At 43.3% G+C, this 20195-nt stretch overlaps 2 protein-coding genes across 6 annotated transcripts; both read left to right on the top strand.

Annotated features, from left to right (window-relative positions):
- The first annotated feature begins 182 nt into the window (after positions 1-182).
- LOC115155973 (NADH dehydrogenase [ubiquinone] flavoprotein 3, mitochondrial) lies at positions 183-6776 on the top strand. The gene is made up of 3 exons (XM_029703117.1): positions 183-288; positions 782-887; positions 6412-6776. The coding sequence occupies exons 1-3, from the start codon at positions 244-246 to the stop codon at positions 6579-6581; spliced, it is 321 nt and encodes a 106-aa protein (XP_029558977.1). The 5' UTR covers positions 183-243; the 3' UTR covers positions 6582-6776.
- Positions 6777-7262: 486 nt separating this feature from the next.
- On the top strand, positions 7263-19915 carry LOC115155972 (homeobox protein PKNOX1). 5 transcript variants are annotated; one of them, XM_029703115.1, is made up of 12 exons: positions 7369-8086; positions 8432-8457; positions 8925-9036; positions 11778-11908; positions 12138-12309; positions 17162-17350; positions 17516-17624; positions 17773-17870; positions 17956-18084; positions 18208-18284; positions 18467-18630; positions 18866-19915. In XM_029703115.1, the coding sequence occupies exons 2-12, from the start codon at positions 8453-8455 to the stop codon at positions 19042-19044; spliced, it is 1365 nt and encodes a 454-aa protein (XP_029558975.1). In that variant the 5' UTR covers positions 7369-8086; positions 8432-8452; the 3' UTR covers positions 19045-19915. The 5 variants fall into 5 exon arrangements, with proteins under 5 accessions (XP_029558976.1, XP_029558975.1, XP_029558974.1 ...); XM_029703116.1 differs by lacking the exons at positions 7369-8086; positions 8432-8457 and adding an exon at positions 7263-7346; XM_029703114.1 differs by lacking the exon at positions 8432-8457.
- Positions 19916-20195: the final 280 nt, after the last annotated feature.

Genomic DNA, 20195 nt, shown 5'->3' with positions numbered 1-20195 from the left:
GAAAGTAAGGTAATGGAATGGGGTGATGGGTTTTATTAAGTGAAGGGTTAGTTGGCAGGGTAATTTTATTTGTATTTTTTCCCTTTTTGTATCACATAGTGTAATGGATTTACACTCTCCAGTCTAGTTGGTGGCGGTAATTTACCTTTCGGTTGCCAACCGCCATTTAAAAAACACAGGAGAAAAAATGTTTATGTACACGTCTTTGGTTTCCCCACGGAACATAATAGAGGGAGCACCAAAATGGCGACTTCCTTACTTTGGCTAGGACGACTGGGGTCTCTCAAGGTAATATGTTTTGGTTATTGTCTAAATATGTTGTTCTTCAGTTGTAATATCAGAAATAATTTATTCGTTAGATGATTGGTTTGTAATCAACGTAGCCACTTTTTTTTTTGTTAAACAACTGACTTCACCGGTCCTGTTGATCTAAGCTGGACTGCTTGTTAGCTAGCTAAAGTTAGCTAGATAGATACTTGCCATCCTCACGTTTTGAGACTTGGCTGCACCTATGGCTTTTTATTTAGACGTAAATTGTAGTGATGACATATTTTACAATGCATAATACAAAATACCTGCTCATTCTGAATTAAGATAGCTAGGTAACACATTAAATAACTGAGCCAGGGCATGGGTGCTTAGGCTGGTCCCAGATTTGTTTGTCAAGCCATACATGGTCAGCATGACAATTCCATAAGGAGGGCAGAAATAGACTTACACCAAGGCTAATGAACGCTGCATTTACAATGCAAAACAATGGAATGCATTTATTTCTGTGCAGGCTCTCCAGCGAGAGAGCTGGGGCCTTTTGAGGTGCCCCTCTGTGGCTGCATTCTGCACCAAGGTGGAGGAGCCAAAGAAAGCTGTTAAAAAGGCGAAAGCTGCAAGTAAGAGCACAGGTTTTGTTTATGTCAGTGTTTCCCAACTCATGTCCTCAATAACCCCCAACAGCACACATTTTTGTTGTAGCCCCATACGAACTCACCTGATTCAGCTTAATGATTAACTTAGTTGACAAGTTGACTCCGGTGTGCTTGTCTGGGGTAAAATGTGCTGTTTGGGAACTCAAGGACTGGAGTTGGGAAATACTGGTTTACGTTATATGCCATTGCTAGGTCTTTCTTATTTTCCCCTGAGTAGCTAAACCTGAATGACATTTCTCTCTGGTATACTGTTGGGTCGCGTCAATTCGAATCTGGTATCAGAACAAAATAGTCAGCACATAGTAACTTCTGATTTCTTTGTACTTTAATTAATGCAAACACTTGAATGGTAAATATGTGGTTCGTATATACGGGGTCGCTGTGTCACCACGCAGGGCAGACAGAGAACTGAGTTACACATCCTTTGCTTCTCATTAAATACTCTGACAGAGATAGTTCCCGCTCACTGCTGGCCTGTCAGAGGGAGGATGAGCGTGATTTAAACTTACTCATCCTATCGTTGGCGTGCAGGTTGGTCCCAACCTCGAGATGCCTCCTGTTGCCGGGCGTAGTTATTATCTTTGGCAGTCGATTTATCTTGTGACTGCACAATGCACAGTTCTCTAAAACCCCGACACCCCTCCGCATATACATTTCACCCATATCCTGCCCTTATCTTTTAACAAGCTCTTCCACATCCCTGATTCACAGCATCTGCATTCTTTCCATATGACTCACCATCCCATGAGCCCCTTCCTCTCACACAGCAGTATGCTCTTATCATATAGAGTATAAACTTAATATTATAGCATAGCTTCTTTGTTATATTATATACGTTATGCAAACAAATAGTTGGTCAAACCCTAACAATAGCCCACACTTGGATTATCTCCATGATTCGAACTATGTGCCAACAAACTTTCTCCAATGACCATATTCCTGCAATCTTACAGATAAATCATTACCATTTTCTAAAGCCAATTGTATTTCTGTAGTTCCACAGAAGCATTGGGGTTAGGAGGTGAGTTTTCTATATGTTTGGTTTTGGTCGTTTTATGTAACCTGTACAATTTCCTCAGCCCTAGAGGCCTCAGAAGAGAGGGCAGCACTACTAGCCTACAAGACTGAATTTGCCTTCCCGTTGAGCTTTCAGCCTCAGGACTTTTCCCAGCACAGGCTCTAGGTGAAATTGAAACAGTGGCTAACCCTGTTACTGCCGAAACAATAGTAGTTGCAGAACCAGCTCCCACTTCCACAAGCCATGCCGAAGCTACGCCTGCTAAAACTGCTGTGGCTGAAGAAATGGCTAGTCCTGCTGTCGATGTAGTTCTCCAGTCGTAGAGGTGGCTGCTCCTGCTTCTAAGAGTGTTGCAGAGACTGCAGCTCCTTTAGCAGAGGACGCTGCAGCACCAGAAACACCAGTAGTAGAAGCCGCTGCACCAGTCGCTGAGGCCACAGCAGTCGCCCATGCTATTGCCATTGAAGCAGTCGTGACAGAGGCCCCAGTTGAAGCGGAGGCTGTTCTCCAAACCTGCCCCAGTCGCTGACATTTCTGCTCCCATCATCGATTTTTGCCTCACCTGTAATCGATGTTGCCACCGAAATCGTGGATGCTGCTCCCCCAGTCGCTGAGATTGTTTTTACTGTATGTTCTGAAGCTCCCACGCCAGAAGACATTTCATTCTCTGCCGAACCATCCGGAGTGGCTGCTGCCGCCTCCACTGAACCCGGAGCCCCATCGGCTGAATCGTCCTCCTCAGACGGCGAGAAGTCTGAAGTGAAATCCTAGTAGATTTATTTGCGGCCATTGCTGAAGCTGTGCGAGAGGCTACACCTGCAGTGACTCTGGATGCCATTACTGAAGATAAGGAAAAAGCAACAGAAGTTGTAGCCGAAGAGGTTTAAGTGACCACACTAGAGGTTGCAAGTGCTAAGCTGGTTGACCCCGCCCCAGTCCAGGAAGCAGTCCCAGCTGAAGCTGCCGTGGAGGTTGCCCCTGAACCTGCCCCTGCTGCAAGTTCTGAGGAGCTGGTAGACTCTGCCCCTGAGATCGCTGCTGCCCCAGAGGTTGAAGTGACTACTCCAGAAGTCGCAGCTGCACTAGAAGCCACTCCAGAAGCTGTCATGGAAGCTGCCCACGAGGCTCCAGGAGCAGCAGAACAAGTATCTGAAGCTGCCCCTGTAGATGTTGCCGCTGAACTCATGTGGAAGCTGCGTCGGAAGCCCCCCTTGAAGCTGCAGCAGCCAAGGCTGCCGCTGAAGCTGCCCCAGTTGAAGCTGCCGCAGAGGACCTGGTAGATGAAGCTTCCCCCACTGAAGCTGCTGCTGCGGAGCTGGTAGACACTGCCCTTGTAGTGACTGAAGCAGGAGAGGAGCTAATTGCAGAGGCTCTGGTGGATGCAGTACTGATTGAGGCTTCTGAGGGTATACACCACACCTCCATAAAACCCTTTTATTTCTCTCCTCTTTGGACCTTTCCAACCACAGATGACCATATTTCTTCTAAATGTTGTTTTTCATAACGCGTACTGTTAAATGTTAATAGTCTGTAAAGTGCCTAACATAAGTGCTTTAGCTTTGTTTTTTTTCTCCCAGTAATTTTATCATGCCATTTAATTTGCTGTAGCTAGCTTTCTTGCCGTGTGTAATGCAAAATTCTTAAAGTGAAAGTAGACTCCTCATTTCACACATGATGATTTTGGCTACTTCAGCCAAGTGCATGACGCATGTTTGTGTTACATGCTGCATTTCAACTCAGCCCTGCTCGACTCTGCACTGATGGTTCCCAGTTGGGACTTAGGATCTATATTTGCATATAGAATGTTATTTACATAGCAATTTATTTTATTTTATATTACCTTGCTTGCATTGTGCAGACTGATGTGTTCCTTGTCTACCATCTTCTGCACACTTTAACCCCACACCATCATTGTTACTGTATATTTTCGCAAGATGCTGCGATACATGTTATTTTACTGGCTCACATTGGAATCTTCACACAAAACAAAAAAATGGCAGTAAACTAATCCTGCTCTGTTTCCTCCCCCCGCACTCTTATGTCTAGTTTATTTACATGCACACTAATAATTAGATATTAAACTGATTATGGCAATAGTTTGGCATTAGTCATGTAAACACTTTACTCTTATCTTAAATCGACGATAAGCAATGTATAAACCAATTTTTAAAACATTTAGATTTTGTAGGAATTTATTTTCATTATTGGCATACGTAAACATCTTAATCAGAGTTCATGCCTTGTATTTGATCGGTGCATGTGCTATCATGAGCAGTGTGAGCCTCCCTCTTTGGCAAGAGTGTGGTGAGTTTGGAAAATCAGACAGTATCTTCAAAATATTTTTCAAATACAAACTTTGTCCGAGCTAGGGGAGAACGACTGCCCCCTCTCATTTGAAGTCATGAATGTTCAAGGCTGACTGTGGTACTGCAGGCATTGTTTGCAGAAAACAGGATCCCCGTTATAGTGAATGAAAAAAATGGCAGTCTTAGTGTAAATAAAATAACATTTCGAAGACAATCCTGGTGCCAATAATTGGGCTTCCCAAAAATATGATTGCACGTTTATTTTTAATTAGAATTTTCTGAAATGTTCTAAGTCCCATCCGGTAGCCTGATTTATCAACTGCCCATGTAAACCGGATTGAAAGGGAAATCGTTCTTCTTGCAAAGCATGTAAACATCTTAATTGAACTGTTATATTAATCAGAGTATTCACAAGTCATATTATTGAATGCATTTAAACATAGTGATCTCCCAGAGAGGGCACTCACGCTCTGTCCATATGTCTCACTGTCTTGCTCTGTCTATCAATCTTTACTCTGAGTGTTTTGTATTTATTTTCTGTATATGCTATTATGCTCTCTTGTTCATTGGGTTGTCTGCTAAGGTTACAGTTGAACAAGCTTATGGTATGATTATGGTGTACTGTAGGCTAATGGTAAGGTTTCTGTGTACCAGCAAATGGTAAAGTTAGTGAACCAAGCCTACCACCCTTGACTCCAGCTTGAAGGACAGGAGCTGGGGAGTGATTGGTCACTCATTGGTTTCCTTTCATTTACACTGGAATTTAGGGAATAAGCTAAAGCATGCAATGAATCAATGAATGAATGGAAAATGTCTTGAGTATGCACATGTGGAAGATGTCATTGTTGGTCTGAGTTTTGCGTGTGACTGTCGCTTAATTTATTTCAGTGTGATTGGATTTGGGTCTGTTAATCCTCTTTGTTAAGCCTGCTGTTTCAAATAGGCGAGTTGCCCCAACAAAAATGTGACATTAATAGTCAACAGCTTACAATATTGTAGTGGTATTTTAATGGTCTGAGTTTTATCCAATTGGTATTTTCAACAAAAACATGACCTGTGTATAAAACCTTTTTTGATATGGACGACAATAAGGAGGATAATCTTTTTATTTAATGGAATATTAATTTTGCAATTGGCTGTAGGTGCTCTTTTGTTATTATAATTTCCCCCCTCCTTCCCAGAGGTTTGTGCAGTAGACCCTTAAAGGCCTCGATGCTTCCCAGACGAAACAGTTTGGAAGAGTTTGCATATTACGTTCTTTTTTTTGTTGTTGCTTCGATAAGGTTTTTTTCCCCGGCTGTTCGAGCACGTTACATTATTTCTCGAGGCAAACCAAAGTCGGCAGCCGACATCTACGCCCCGTTGGTGATTGGTCAACAGTAGCACACTTTTTCATTGAGAAATACTGCACCAAACATCTTAGTTAAATGTAAAATTGCGCGACTGGGATCTCCTCGGCAAAAACGTCAAAGTTAATGACAGATTTCTTGATTTATCGTGGATTAATTTTGAGAAAGCGTATACTGGCTACAGCATCTCAAAATGGACAAACAGTGCTATTGCCACTTTTTTTCTTCAGTTTTCAAGCGAATATCTTTTAAAGGAGAGTACACTCGTTTGGTTCACACAGCCTGTATTTATTATATATATTTTTTTAAATCCCAGGCCCCGTCCCCGCAGGAGGCCTTTTCCCTTTTTGGTAGAGCGTCATTGTAAATAATAATTTGTTCATAACTGACTTGCCCAGTTAAATAAAAAATAAAAGAAAGCCTTTAAGGCCATTCACTCCAGACTCTATGGGGGGATACATTCTTAACACTAGGAAATGCCCCACCATAAATTACTTTTGTCAAACTTGTAAATATTTGCATCCTTTTTAAGATCTTATCAAGTAGTACTTTGTAGAAGGTGAGTCACGTATGGGCATCACTTTTTGTGGCCAGTGACAATACTGACTGCAAATATGTTTTTCTGTTAGGTTTTGATGGTTGATAGGGTAGTGAATAAGACTCTAAAACCAAAAGGGACTCAGAAATAAGCAGTTTGCTGAATTGGTATATTTTTGAGTTATGGTTTTATTTTTCTAAACTCCAGCCCCTTGGTCAGCCAGGTTAACTATATTCCTGTGCTTTCTCTTATACCCGTTTTTGTGTTCTAATTTAAGAGGCGGCAGCGGCACCTCTAGCGCCAGCCCCCGAGCCTTTCGACAACAGTACTTACAAGAACCTCCAGCACCACAACTACAACCATTACACCTTCGCAGACCTGGACCTGGAGATGGCCAAGTACCGTCTGCCCCAGCCCTCCTCCGGCAGACCCTCCCCCAGGCACTGAGATGGCCCAGCCTGCCTGGACACCAGGCCACATGACCCCAGCCCCATGTCCCCAGACACCATGTCTCTGATCCCACTGCCCAACATACCTACCCTGGGTGTCTTAAGAATTATTTCCCCCTCTACTTTACGATCCCTAAGACGTGCTTGTAATTGTTATAGAAAATATATGATATTAAACTACACACCAAAGGGATATGAGGCTTTGACATTTTTGTAATGTTTGAGGTTTTTCTCTTGTATAAAGTAAAAAAATATTTTATATTATTTTCTGGGATTAACCTTAGGGGTCATTTGAATAGTGCTGTGCATGCAAATGTTTTTAATCTACGGTCTATTTTAATTGCTCCCGACGTTGACTCTGGGCCTGAATGTACAGTACACATCATGACCTAATTATTACAGCAGTACAATCAATACACATCATAGAAGAATGGATCTTCTGTGTAATAATACCCACTGATGTGGGAGGAGGATGGGTACTGGTAAATGTCAAGTTAATTACAATGTAATTGTTATACGGGCTTTTCATTTTGGATTGAACTAAACTAGAGAGCAAGCAGTGGTTTAGATTTGGCCTTGCATGCTACCAGCCGCGTGTCTAGATTCTATGGGCGAGGAAAAAGGCACGCCAGACTTAATCCTCCCACTTTATAAATATTAATGAGTAAAAGACCCTGCGTGATCAGACGCGATGACGCAGCGCGACAACTGCGAGTCCCCATTGCTGCAGCCGCTTGTCAGTGTGACGAAGATTGGCACTCAGGTAAGCTGTCACTCAAAATCGTATTTTTCTGTTCCCTATCAATCAAACAATCTGGGACGCACAGAAAAATGCCTAGGGCTAAAGCTAGGGTCACAGCCAGGCCAGTGGAGTTTATTTGGCAGTGAATAGATGGCCGGGGCCAAGGAAGATGCAAATCTACCCGAGGAAAAAATATGTCCGCGTTTTGGGCGGAGAGAAGGATTCTGGAAAATAAAGGGCGAGAGCTAGAAGCGAGGCCCCAGCGTTATCCCTATCAGTAGAAGCTCGAATGGGGCAGGGAAGGGCATCTGTTCCTTGCTTGCTTGACTGTTGTGGGCAGGATTTTAGAACCATCTAAAATTAGAGACATGTATTTACACATTTAGTAATAATACTGGAATACAATGTACATACACATTGGATGAACTAGGCGTGTATATGCACTACATTAAGCGAACAGTTTGTTAGCTTGTTATCCTCGCGCGGCTAGCTAGCGAATCCGTAGCAAACGCCGCTGGTAAATATGGCACTTCTGCTAGCTACGTTAGCGTAAATGTGGTCAACCAACGTTTAAAACAAGGATGCTTCAGTGGGTGTCCCGGCCGTAGAGGGGTGATGCATATTATAGCTGACATGCGTTTGAGGCTGTTTTCAAAAAATTGTCAAAGAAAACTTAATGTATTAGCTAACGTTACTGACCTAGCTACGTTCGCTGTAGCGTGTTATTTCATCTAGCGACCGTACAGTCTGGATATGAAGAGGTAAACATTTTCTACGTAGCTAACATTCTCAAAAATTGAATTTTCTCGACTGAATTTTCACTCGACCGCCTTCCTTTACATGGTTTACAGCTAATCCTATCCTTGCTTGCTAACTAACCACCTACAAACTAGCTTTGTTGCCGCCAGCACGGTAATGAGAAAAGCAAGTCAGTTCAACGTGGTGGGTGTGTAACATTATGATAGACGGGTATGTTTGATCTTCATCGCTTTTTTGTCCATTCGCTACATTGTATGGTATGTTTCTGAACACAAGTTAAACGTGAACAAAGCATTTCGAATGGAAGTGAATAAACTTGATACATTGTGTTCCCCTAATCATCAAAGGCCTTTCATCTGGATGGAGACATGAGGTGCATGGTGTCCCATTCTCTTTGAACACAGACCGTACATTCAGATAGGCAGCTGGATTATATAGTTTTTATGGTATTGAAGTAAGGTAGAAGACCACCTCTGGCAGAGCAATCAAGCTTTAATGCTCCATTCATAGAAATATGGACATTTGGCCAAGTATAAAAGTGGAATGTTATGCTATTTAGACTATCACAACGATCAAATGTTTATAGCATTTGTTCTGTCAGAAGGAAAAACTATTTACATGAACCATTCAAATAGATTTTCACTGAAACGCAACAACTTTCTCCCACCACAACCCTACTCCATTCACAATACAATATCAATACTACCATTGTAATTACAAATGTCAGTTTTTCGATTTTTGCCCTGCATTAGAATAATCACAATTCATCATCAGGAGTAATTGATACAATAATAGCCGTCTTTATTTCTCAAAAATGTGTGGGTTTATGTCTCTTTCTAGGTCCGCCAACTCTCCACCTCCTTATAATGCTTCAGTGTTTGTGGCATCTGCAGTGAATATGATGGCTGCCCAATCAGTTTCCATGGACAAGTACACAAAGAGAGAGCAGCAGGTGGGTCAGAAGGACAAATTTAGTCTGAGGCTCAGATTTGAGGCCTACTTAAACCTGCCTAAAACCACAAGGGTGAGTGAAGGGAAGATTTGAAGTTCTTGAGGTGATAATTGACATTTTTAATCAGTCAGTTAATGGCAAAGTATCATTAATGGATTTAGAATGACTTGTATTGCAAAATGTATGGGTAAGGAGATGGATATACAGAGCCTTCAGAAAGTATTCACACCCCTTGACTTTTTCCACATTGTGTTACAAAGTGGGATTTAAAATTGTTTTTGTCCTTTTTGTCAATGATCTACACCAAATACAAGGTCAAAGTGGGGAATTATATATATATTTTTTGTAATTAATGGAAAATAAAACATTTTGATTAGTATTCAACCCCCTGTCAATACATGTTAGAATCACCTTCGGCAGAGATTACAGCTGTGAGTGTTTCTGGGTAAGTCTCTTAAGAGCTTTCCAAACCAGGATTGTACAATATTTGCCCATTTTATTCTTTTTTTAAAATTCTTCAAGCTCTGTCAAGTTGGTTGTTGATCATTGCTAGACAGCCATTTAAGTCAAAACTGTAACTAGACCACTCGGGAACATTCAATGTCGTTTTGGTAAGCAACTCCAGGTTATAGTTGACCTTGCGTTTTAGGTTATTGTCCTGTTGAAAGGTGGATTTGTCTCCCAGTGTCTGTTGGAAAGCAGACTGATTAAAAAGCATGAGCTGGCGCAAATCCATAGATTAGTGTAGAGGTGCTGATTAACAGCACACTCCATATATATAACCTCCCAGTAATTTATTGGGTAAAAAAACACCAATGTTTTGGCATCACCGTGCCTTCTTCAGGGTGAAAGCAAACTGAACCAGGTTTTCAACTAGGACTTTGCCTGTGCTTATCTCTATTCCTTTTCTTTTTATCCTAAATCTCCCTTGTCCTTACCAATGACAAGCATACCCATAACATGATCAGCCACCACCATGCTAGAAAATATTAACAATGTCCATCATTGATGGATTTGCCCCAAACGTAATGCTTTGTATTCAGGACAAAATGTTAATTTCTTTGCCAAATGTTTTGCAGTATTACTTTAGTACCTAACTGCTAACAGGATGCATGTTTTGGAATATTTTTATATTTGTACATGCTTCCTTTTCACTCTCATTTAGGTTCGTTTTGTGGAGTAACTACAAATTTGATGATCCATCCTCAGTTTTCTCCAATCACAGCCATTTAACTCTGTAATTGGTTTAAGATCCCCATTGGTCTCATGGTGAAATCCCTGAATGGTTTCCTTCCTCTCCGTCACCTGAGTTAGGAAGGATGCCTGTATCTTTGTAGTGACTGAGTGTATTGATACACCATCCAAAATGTAATTAATAACTTCACCATGGTCAAAGGGATATTCAATGTCTGCTTTTTTTAAATCCATCTACCAATAGGTGCCCTTCCCGAGTGGCGCAGCAGTCTAAGGCACTGCATCTCTGTGCTAGAGGCGTTACTACAGACCCTGGTTTGATTCCAGGCTGTATCGCAACCGGCCGTGATTGAGAGTCCCATAGGGCGGTGCGCAATTGGCTCAGCGTCGTCCGGGTTAGGGTTTGGCCTGGATAGGCCGTCATTATAGAAGAATTTCTTCTTAACTGACTTGCCTAGTTAAAAAGGTTAAATAAAAAAATGAAATAAAACATTTGCGAGGCATTGGAAAACCTCCCTGGTTTTTATGGTTGAACCTCTTTGAAATTCACTGTTCGACTGAGGGACCTTACAGATAATTGTATGTGTGGGGTACATTGAGGTAGTCATTCAAAAATCACTATTATTGCACAGTGAATCCACGCAACTTATTATCTGACTTGTTAAGCACATTTTTACTCTTGAAGTTATTTAGGCTTGCCATAAAAGGGTTGAATACTTATTGACTCAAGACATTTCAGCTTTTCACTTTTTAGTAATTTGTAACAATGTCTAAAAACATAAATTCTACTTTTACATTATGGGGTATTGAGTGTAGATCAGTGACACATCTACATTCAATCCATTTTAAATTCGGGCTGTAACAACAAAATGTGGAAAAAGTCAAGGTGCATGAATTTTTCAGCTCCAGGAAAAATGTATTTTTAGTGCATTTGCTTTCAAAGTCATTGTCGCTCCAGTCACATGGTAGAACATTGGATTTATGTTCTTGGAAGTGAGCCTGACTAGCTGCTGGTAGGCATGGTGTAAAAGCAGAAGAGGTGGAGCAAGTTAGCTTCCAATCAATGAATGTGACTGACAATCTGAATGAAGCAGCACAAGTTAAAGCTTGGCATGGCTATCAATAACTTAAATATGATATATGCCACCACCCATCTTTCTATTCTGGCGCTGACCAAAGAGATACTGCCATGGCCAGGACACCTGCATAATCCACCAATTTTAGAAGAATTGTTAAGATAGGCTATATCCTTTCCATTTTGTACTGAAATACTCAGTGGTGCTCAGTTGGTCGAGCATGGTGCTTGCAAGGCCACGCTAGTGGGTTTGATTCCTGGGACACCCATATGTAAAATGTATGCACGCATGACTAAGTCGCTTTGGATAAAAGCATCTGGTAAATGGCATTTTATTATAATTTTTAGTACCTAAACTTACTGGTCTTGTTGGCATTTGCAATCTTCTCATGCCTTGTTGAGGAAGGGTTCTGAGCTTTACCTGTCCACCACTATTGCTCCTTACTCTGCTGTCATCTCTCTCCTCATGCAGGGGGTGGAGCAGAAGGACAGTGATGCTGATCATGATCAGAAGTTCAGTGAGGAGGGGTTGGCTGCAGCCTCCAGTCCTGCCCCCACTGAACCCCAGACACCCTTTGATGTAGATAAGGCCTCCATATACCGGTACACCTAACTCTGTTGGCCTCCTGCCAAAACTTCAGTCAACCGACCCCCTCAACTACTTTTAAACAGGATAATGTTAGTGACGATGGCAGTCTTAGATGTTATCGGGCTTATGTGCCCTACCTGAATAAAAGTATGGGGTAGAAATGGCCACATTTGACAACTGTAGATAATAGCAATTTGGTAATGTTTTTCTTTGTGTGTGTGTGTGTGTGTGTGTGTGTGTCAGGCATCCCTTGTTTCCTCTCCTGGCCCTGCTCTTTGAGAAATGTGAGCAGTCTACACAGGGCTCAGACTGCATCACATCAGCCAGCTTTGACGTGGATATCGAGAACTTTGTCTGCAGCCAGGAGAAAGAGGGCAAAGCATTCTTCAGCGAGGATCCTGACCTCGACAATCTGGTCAGCTCCCTCGTCTGCTGTCAATACTCAATGATTTTGCATCACTAAGACCTCTAGTGACACTATTCACAAATTTATGCAATCGACACATGGAATGTCAAATCACATTTTATTTGTCACATGCTTCGTAAACGCCAGGTGTAGACAAACAGTAAAATGCTTACTTTCAGGCCCTTCCCAACAAGGTAGAAAGAAAAAAAGAGATGGTTAACCATTAAAACAAACTATCAGTCTTATGTCTTGGGGCAGAAGCTGTTCAGGGTCTTGTTGGTTCCAAACTTTGTGCATTGATACCGCTTGCCATACGGTAGCGGAGAGAACAGTCTGACTTGGGTGGCTGAAGTCTAACAATTTTTTAAGGGCCTTCCTCTGACACCGCCTGGTATAGAGGTTTTGAATGGCAGGGAGATCGGCCCCAGTGATGTACTGGGCCGTTCGCATTACCCTCTCTAGCACCTTGCAGTCGGATGCCAAGCAGTTGCCATACCAAGCGGTGATGCAGCCAGTCAATATGCTCTCAATGGTGCAGCTGTAGAACTTTGAGGATCTGAGGGCCCATGCCATGAGTTGTCGTTCCTTCTCCTTCTTTATGTTTGTGTGTACCGTGATAATTCCTTAGTGATGTGGACGCAGAAGAACTTGAAGCTCTTGACCCGCTCCACTACAGCCCTGCCGAAGTGGATGGGGGCGGGCTTGGCCCTCCGTTTCCTGTAGTCCACGATGATCTACTTTTGTTTTGCTGACGTTGAGGGATAGGTTGTCGTGGGTGAACAGGGAGTACAGGAGGGAACTAAGCACTAGTGCTGAGCGATTAGTGTTTGAGGTCTGGTCGGTTTCTGTTCAATTATTAAAAAATAATCATGGTTTTTGGGTTTCGATTTGTTTATTTTTTTTAAACATTAAATGTACTATGCATTATGTGGGTTGAATGCTGAAACGCAGGCTAAAACAAATATCCCATGATGGTAGTGACAGCACATTACTGCTTATCACTTATTAACCATCATTTATTCACTAATATATAAGTTTTCTAAATTACATTTGTTTAATTTGATGACTTATTTAATTCCAAGTCATCTCATCTATAGAGCTGTTGACAAAATCACTTCTTGTAGTTCTTCAAAGTAAACAAGGCATACTTTTATAACTGCTGAATACCAACAATCAATCACTTAGACCATGTATTTTCAGGTAGAGATGACTCATGAAGCAACTGCTCTCATCTCCCTCTCGATCGTGCATTCTTCTCTCGCCGTGTCTACACCACACTAACCTAACGTAGCAGGAGTAAAATTAACAGACCGGACAAGTAGGCAGCGTTGGATTATGGTCATTGCAGTTAATTACCACGTTTTCTGCGCTAAAATATGTAGAATATTGGCCTGTTGGAAACTACATCGCACGGTTCGGGCTTGATCTGATTTATTCTCTAGAGAAACTGTGCAATGTGCGCATTGAGCTCCCAGAGAAAGAAAATAACTGAACGAAATGGAATTCAAATAATTGAACCGACAAAAAATTGGTAAAAAAAAAAATTATAATAATAATATTTGCTCAGCACTATTAAGCACACACGCACCCCTGAGGCTCAGCGTGGCAGATGTGTTCTTGCCTACCCTGTCAGGAAGTTCAGCATCCAGTTGCAGAGGGAGGTGTTCAGTCCCAGGGTACAGAGCTTAGTGATGAGCTTGGCGGGCACTATGGTGTTGAATGCTGAGCTGTAGTCAATTAACAGCATTCTCACATATGTGCTCCTCTTGTCCCGGTGGGAAGGGGCAGTGTCTAGTGCAATAGAGATTGCGTCATCTGTGGATCTGTTGGGGCGGTATGCAAATTGGAGTGGGTCCAGGGTGTCTAGGATGATTGTGTTGATGTGAGCCATGACCAACCTTTGAAAGCATTTCATGGCTACAAAATGTGAGTGTTACGGGGTGGTAGTCATTTAGGCAGGTTACTGTTGGCGTTCTTGGGCACAGGGGACAAAGGTGGTCTGCTTGAAACATTTAGGTATTACAGACTGGGTCAGCCACGCTCTGAGTATGCGTCCTAGTAATCCGTCTGGGCCCACCCGGCCTTGTGAATGTTGACCTGTTTAAAAGGTCTTACTCACATTGGCTACGGAGAATGAGATCACACAGTTGTCCGGAACAGCTAGTGCTTTCTGCATGGTTCAGTGTTGCTTGCCCCGAAGCGAGCATAGAAGGAATTTAGCTTGTCTGGTAGGCTCGCGTCACTGGGCAGCTCTCGGTTGGGTTTCCCTTTGTAAGCAAGTTCTGCAACATACGACGAATGTCAGAGCCGGGTAGTAGCATTCGATCTTAGTCCTGTATTGACGTTTTGATTGCTCGTCAGAGGTCTTAGTGGGATTTATTGTAAGAATAATACATTTTATTTTAAGCACTTTTCACAACACCCAAGGTCCCTTTACATACACAAGAAAATCAGTAGGATAAAAAGCAATAAAATCCCATTAATTAAGTACAGTGTAGTCAGAAAGTATTCAGACCCCTTGACTTTTTCCACATTTTGTAATGTTACCGCCATATTCTAAAATGTATTAAATAAAAATCCATGTCAATCTACACACAATACCCCATTATGACAAAGCAAACAGTTTACATTTTTTTTAAAATGTTTTAAAAATAAAAACAGTTACCTTATTTATGTCATTATTCAGACCCTTTGCTATGAGACTCGAAATTGAGCTCAGATGCATCCCGTTTCCATTGATCATCTTTGAGATGTTTCTACAACTTGATTGGAGTCCACCTGTGGTAAATTCAATCAATTGGACATGATTTGGAAGGCACACAGCTGTCTATATAAAAGGTCCCACAGTTGACAGTGCAAGTCAGAGCTAAAACCGAGCCATGAGTTCGAAAGAATTGTCTGTAGTGCTCCGAGACAGGATTGTGTCGAGGCACAGGTCTGGGGAAGGGTACCAAAACATTTCTGTAGCATTGAAGGTCCCCAAGAACACAGTGGCCTCCATCATTCTTAAATGGAAGAAGTTTGGAACCACCAAGACCCTTCCTAGAACTGGCCGCCCGGCCAAACTGAGCAATCGGAGGAGAAGGGCCTTGGTCAGAGAGGTGATCAAGAACCAGATGGTCACTCTGACAGAGCGCTTGAATTCATCTGTGGAGATGGGAGAACCTTCCAGAAGGACAACCATCTCTGCAGCACTTCACCAATCAGGCCTTTATGGTAGAGTGGCCAGACAGAAGCCACTCCTCAGTAAAAAGTACATGGCAGCCCGCTTGGAGTTTGCCAAAAGGCACCAAAAGGACTCTGACCATGAGAAACAAGATTGGTCTGATGAAACCAAGATTCAATTCTTTGGCCTAAATGGCAAGTGTCACATCTGGAGGAAACCTGGCACCATTCCTACAGTGACAGTGGTGGCAGCATCATGCTGGGGGGATGTTTTTCAGTGGCAGGGACTTGGAGACCAGTCAGGATCAAAGGAACGATGAACAGAACAAAATACAGAGATCGATGAAAACCTGCTCCAGAATGCTCAGGACCTCAGACTGGGGCGAAGGTTCACCTTCCAACACGACAACCACCCTAAGCACACAGCCAAGACAACGTAGGGGTGGCGTCGGGACAAGTCTCCGAATGTCCTTGAGTGGCCCAGCCAGAGCCCGGACTTGAACCTGATGGAACATCTCTGTAGAGATCTGAAAATAGCTGTGCAGCGACGCCCCCTCTCCAACCTGACAGCGCTTGAGAGGAACTGCAGAGAAGAATGGGAGAAACTCCAAATACAGGTGTGCCAAGCTTGTAGCATCATACCCAAGAAGACTTGAGGCTGTAATCGCTGCCAAAGGTGCTTCAACAAATTACTTAGTAAAGGGTCTGAATACTTATGTAAATGTCAGTTTTATTTTTTATACATTTCCTAAAATGTCTAAACCTGTTTTTTCTTCGTCATTGGGGGCTATATTGTGTAGATTGACTTTTTCCACATTTTTCACATCAAGAGATCTGAATACTTTCCGAACACAGGATAAAAGCTAAGACAACAGAGAATCCAGGTAAGCCTGTGTGAAGAGGTGTCTTTAGTGTGGACTTCAATGTGTATGGATTGTGAGGTTCTGACATGGAGTTGGAGGGCTGAATTGGTAAAAGCCCGGTCTCCCATGGAGCGGAGCTTGGTGCAAGGGATGGTGAGGAGGCCAGTGTCAGAGGAGCGCAGTGAACAGGTGGGAGTGTAGGGGTGCAGGAGGTCAGTAATGTATGTGCTCGCCAGTCCATTGAGTGCTCTGTAGGTGAAAATGATCATATATTGAACTGGGTGGGAGCCAGTGGAGTTTGATTAGGGTGGGAGGGATGTTTTACCATTGATAAACGCAATCCCATTTTAAAGCGTCCAGATTAGTGTCCCACTCCTTGAAAGCGGCAGCTCTAGCCTTTAGCTCAGTGCGGATGTTGCCTGTAATCCATTGCTTCTAGTTGGGATATGGCTTCTGGTTGGTCACTGGGGTCGACGTCGTCGCACATATTAATGAAGCTGGTGACCGATGTGAAAGATCTTCAATGTTATCAGATGGATCCCGGAACATATTCCAGTCTGTGCTAGCGAAACAGTTCTGTAGCTTAGCACCCGCTTCATCGGACCACTTCCATATTGAGCACATCAAAGTGAGCTACTGTTTCATGTCAAAGGGTTAATAAAGCAAGTTGGGCACACATTACACACACAGCATGACACAAAGGCCTTATACCAAAGAAGCTACTAGTGGAATAATTAATGTACTATGTAACACACTACAGACAACGTACATGCCATTTTTAGTGCAAACGTACTTGCCTCTGCTAACTCCTCCTCCCTGACCTTTGACCCCAGATGGTGAAGGCCATCCAGGTGCTGCGGATCCACCTGCTAGAGCTGGAGAAGGTGAGTGACCTTTGTAAAGATTTCTGCAGCCGCTACATTGCCTGCCTCAAGACCAAGATGAACAGCGAGACCATGCTGAGTGGAGAGCTTGGCAGCCCCTACTCACCTGGACAGGGCTACTCTCCCACCAAGACCCAGGTACACACACACACACACACACACACATATATATGTAACCTACCACTGTACACTCGTGCTATACACCCACCACAGACACACCCTATGTAGCATATACACCTGATAAGATAAACACTCTATTCACCCATGAAGGCTCAGTTTAACTCACCTGTGTGTGTTGTGCAGACCTCCAGCTCTTTCAAAGGAACCCTCAGTCCCCAGGGGATTGTGGTGCCAGCGTCAGCCCTGCAGCAAGGCAAAGTAACAACAGTCAACCCCATACAGGTTATGGCAGGTATGTCACCCTGGAATACAACAACCACCACTGCTCACCACCATCAGCTCAATAGGACTGTTAGTGTACCGGCTGGTTTCAGTCTTTCTCTGTGCCTGCAGTTTAAAGTGGTCTGTTTGCAGCCCTTACGTGTGTCTGTGTCCTCCAGGTGGCGCAGTGTACCAGCCTGTCACAGTAGTCAACTCACACGGTCAGTTGGTGTCACAGACTCTCTCTCCCCAGACTATACATATTCAGAACACACAGGTAAGACACACATCTGTCTGGACTAAAACATAAAAGGTTGACATTTACTGCCTGCTGAAGAGTGATGTAACCGCCTCTCTCGCAGCTTCAGCTGCAGCTCAACCAGGACCTGAGCTTCTTCGGCCACGACGACAGCTCGTCCAAGAACAAGCGTGGCGTCCTTCCCAAACAAGCGACCAACGTCATGCGCTCCTGGCTCTTCCAGCACATCGGGGTGAGTAGAACACAGGCCAACTATGGGTTACAACCTGGAATGATTCTGGGATTTGGTTGGCTTGCAGTGTTTTAATCTTGCCCTACGTAATTACTGTTGTATTTAATTGTTTTGTTTCCATAGCACCCCTACCCCACAGAGGATGAGAAGAAGCAGATCGCGACCCAAACTAACCTGAGCCTCCTCCAGGTCAACAACTGGTGAGTTACATGAACCCATGCCATACTACCATGAATAACCACCTAAGTGCATGAAAGAACAGAACGACTTCTCCTAGAGTAAACCTCAAGTAATGTTTCAAACCCTTCAATTCCCTTTTAGTGATTGGTCAACACTCTTGTTCTCCTTCTCGTGATGGGTCCAATCTCTCCTTCCGTTCCAGGTTCATCAATGCGCGGAGGCGGATCCTGCAGCCTATGCTGGACGCCAGCTCTTCGGAGACGGCCAAAACTAAGAAGAAACCGCTTCCGAACCGGCCGCTACAGCGTTTCTGGCCCGACTCCATCTCAACGGGGATGACCCAACAACAGGTCCAGATGTCAGACGGTACATACGGCTACTGGCTTGCTACACTGCTGTGTATTGCGAGTTGCTAGAGCTGTTGGCTATACTTGTTTTTAAAGCAACTAGGCACAAGAGCACCTACTGTATTGGGAATGATAGTCACAAGGCGAATTCAGGCGAAGTCAAGGCTCTCTTGGTACAGCAACTTCTTTCTCAATAAGAGACTAACTAAATGTAATGTCACTGATGTGTCCTCTCCTGGTTGCCTGTTCCCCAGGCACCATGGTGACAATGAGTGTGGAGGGTCTCCAGAGCCTGACTCCAGACGGCGGCACGCTGGCCATGCAGCAAGTGATAATTGGCGGGCACAGCGAGGACGAATCAGGAGACAGCAGGGACGAGGACGACGATGAGATGACTGGGCTGGGCCTGGACAACAGTGACTCCCTGCAGTAGGACACACACAGGCGTACTGTACACACTCACCGCAGGAGGCTGCTGAGGGGAGGATGGCTCATAATAATGGCCGGAATGGAGCAAATGGAATGGCATCAAACGCCTGCAAACCAGGTTTAATTTATTTGATACAATTTCACTGATTCTGCTCCAGTCATTACCACAAGCCGTTCACCCCAATTAAGGTGCCAACAACCTCCTTTGACTCACACACATGTATAGACATACACTCAAAAACAAACTGTTGTGTTGAAAATATGGTCATTCAGGCCTTCCACAACAAACATACAGATATATGCAGACTGATATTGAATGATGTAGGCTGATAATGAGTTGTGTACACACACTAGCACAAAATCAGAACAATTTGTTATGCAAAAAAAATAATAAAAAGCTGGCGGCTCAGATCATGCATGTACTGTAGATAGACTGATATTGCATTGCACGTGCACACGCACTAAATCAGTTTACACAGCACAACCACAGGATGTACGGGAGCACTCCTGATGTCCATTTATTGAACGGAGTGCGCTGTGTGAGGAGTTTCATTTCAGAAACAGTTATTTTACTACGTAGTCTTTGTAGGCGAGTGCACTTTTTTTGTATAATATAATTCAACGCTCCAAAAGACAAAAAGAACGGAAGCAGCTAAAACAAATCATGAAGTGTTAAAAAAAAGTTTTTACGCTCCGTTAATAACCGTTGAATGATTATTTTATGTAATCTGCTTTTGGCTGCCAAGTTTCAAGTAATGGTTTGTTTTGTTCACTTTGCATGCCTGTGACTTTTACCCACTCTGATCATGACTGACTCCCAGGCCCTATAGAGCCATTTTCTGTTTACCGTCAAACGTTACGTTTAACATCAAAAAGCTCTGTAGCAGGATAGCTAACGCTGATTTTGGGACCTTGACACATTTAACAGTGAGTTTGTGATGACCATGAAAACACACAAGACTGATGGCTATAGACAACCATCTGATTACGTGTTTGTTAACTTGCACAAGCTGCATTTTAAGTTGGATGCGATCGTATCCACTGTAAGGCAAACAACAAGGTATCTGAACAGTAATTTCGTGCCCAACTTCTCATGACGCGCCGGGGAAATGGGAGAGCAATAGCATCGTTTTGTAGGCACTAATGGAGGTTATG

Source organism: Salmo trutta, chromosome 20, assembly GCF_901001165.1.
Source record: "Salmo trutta chromosome 20, fSalTru1.1, whole genome shotgun sequence".
Taxonomy (NCBI): domain Eukaryota; kingdom Metazoa; phylum Chordata; class Actinopteri; order Salmoniformes; family Salmonidae; genus Salmo; species Salmo trutta.
This window is presented reverse-complemented; position numbering and strand designations above follow the sequence as displayed.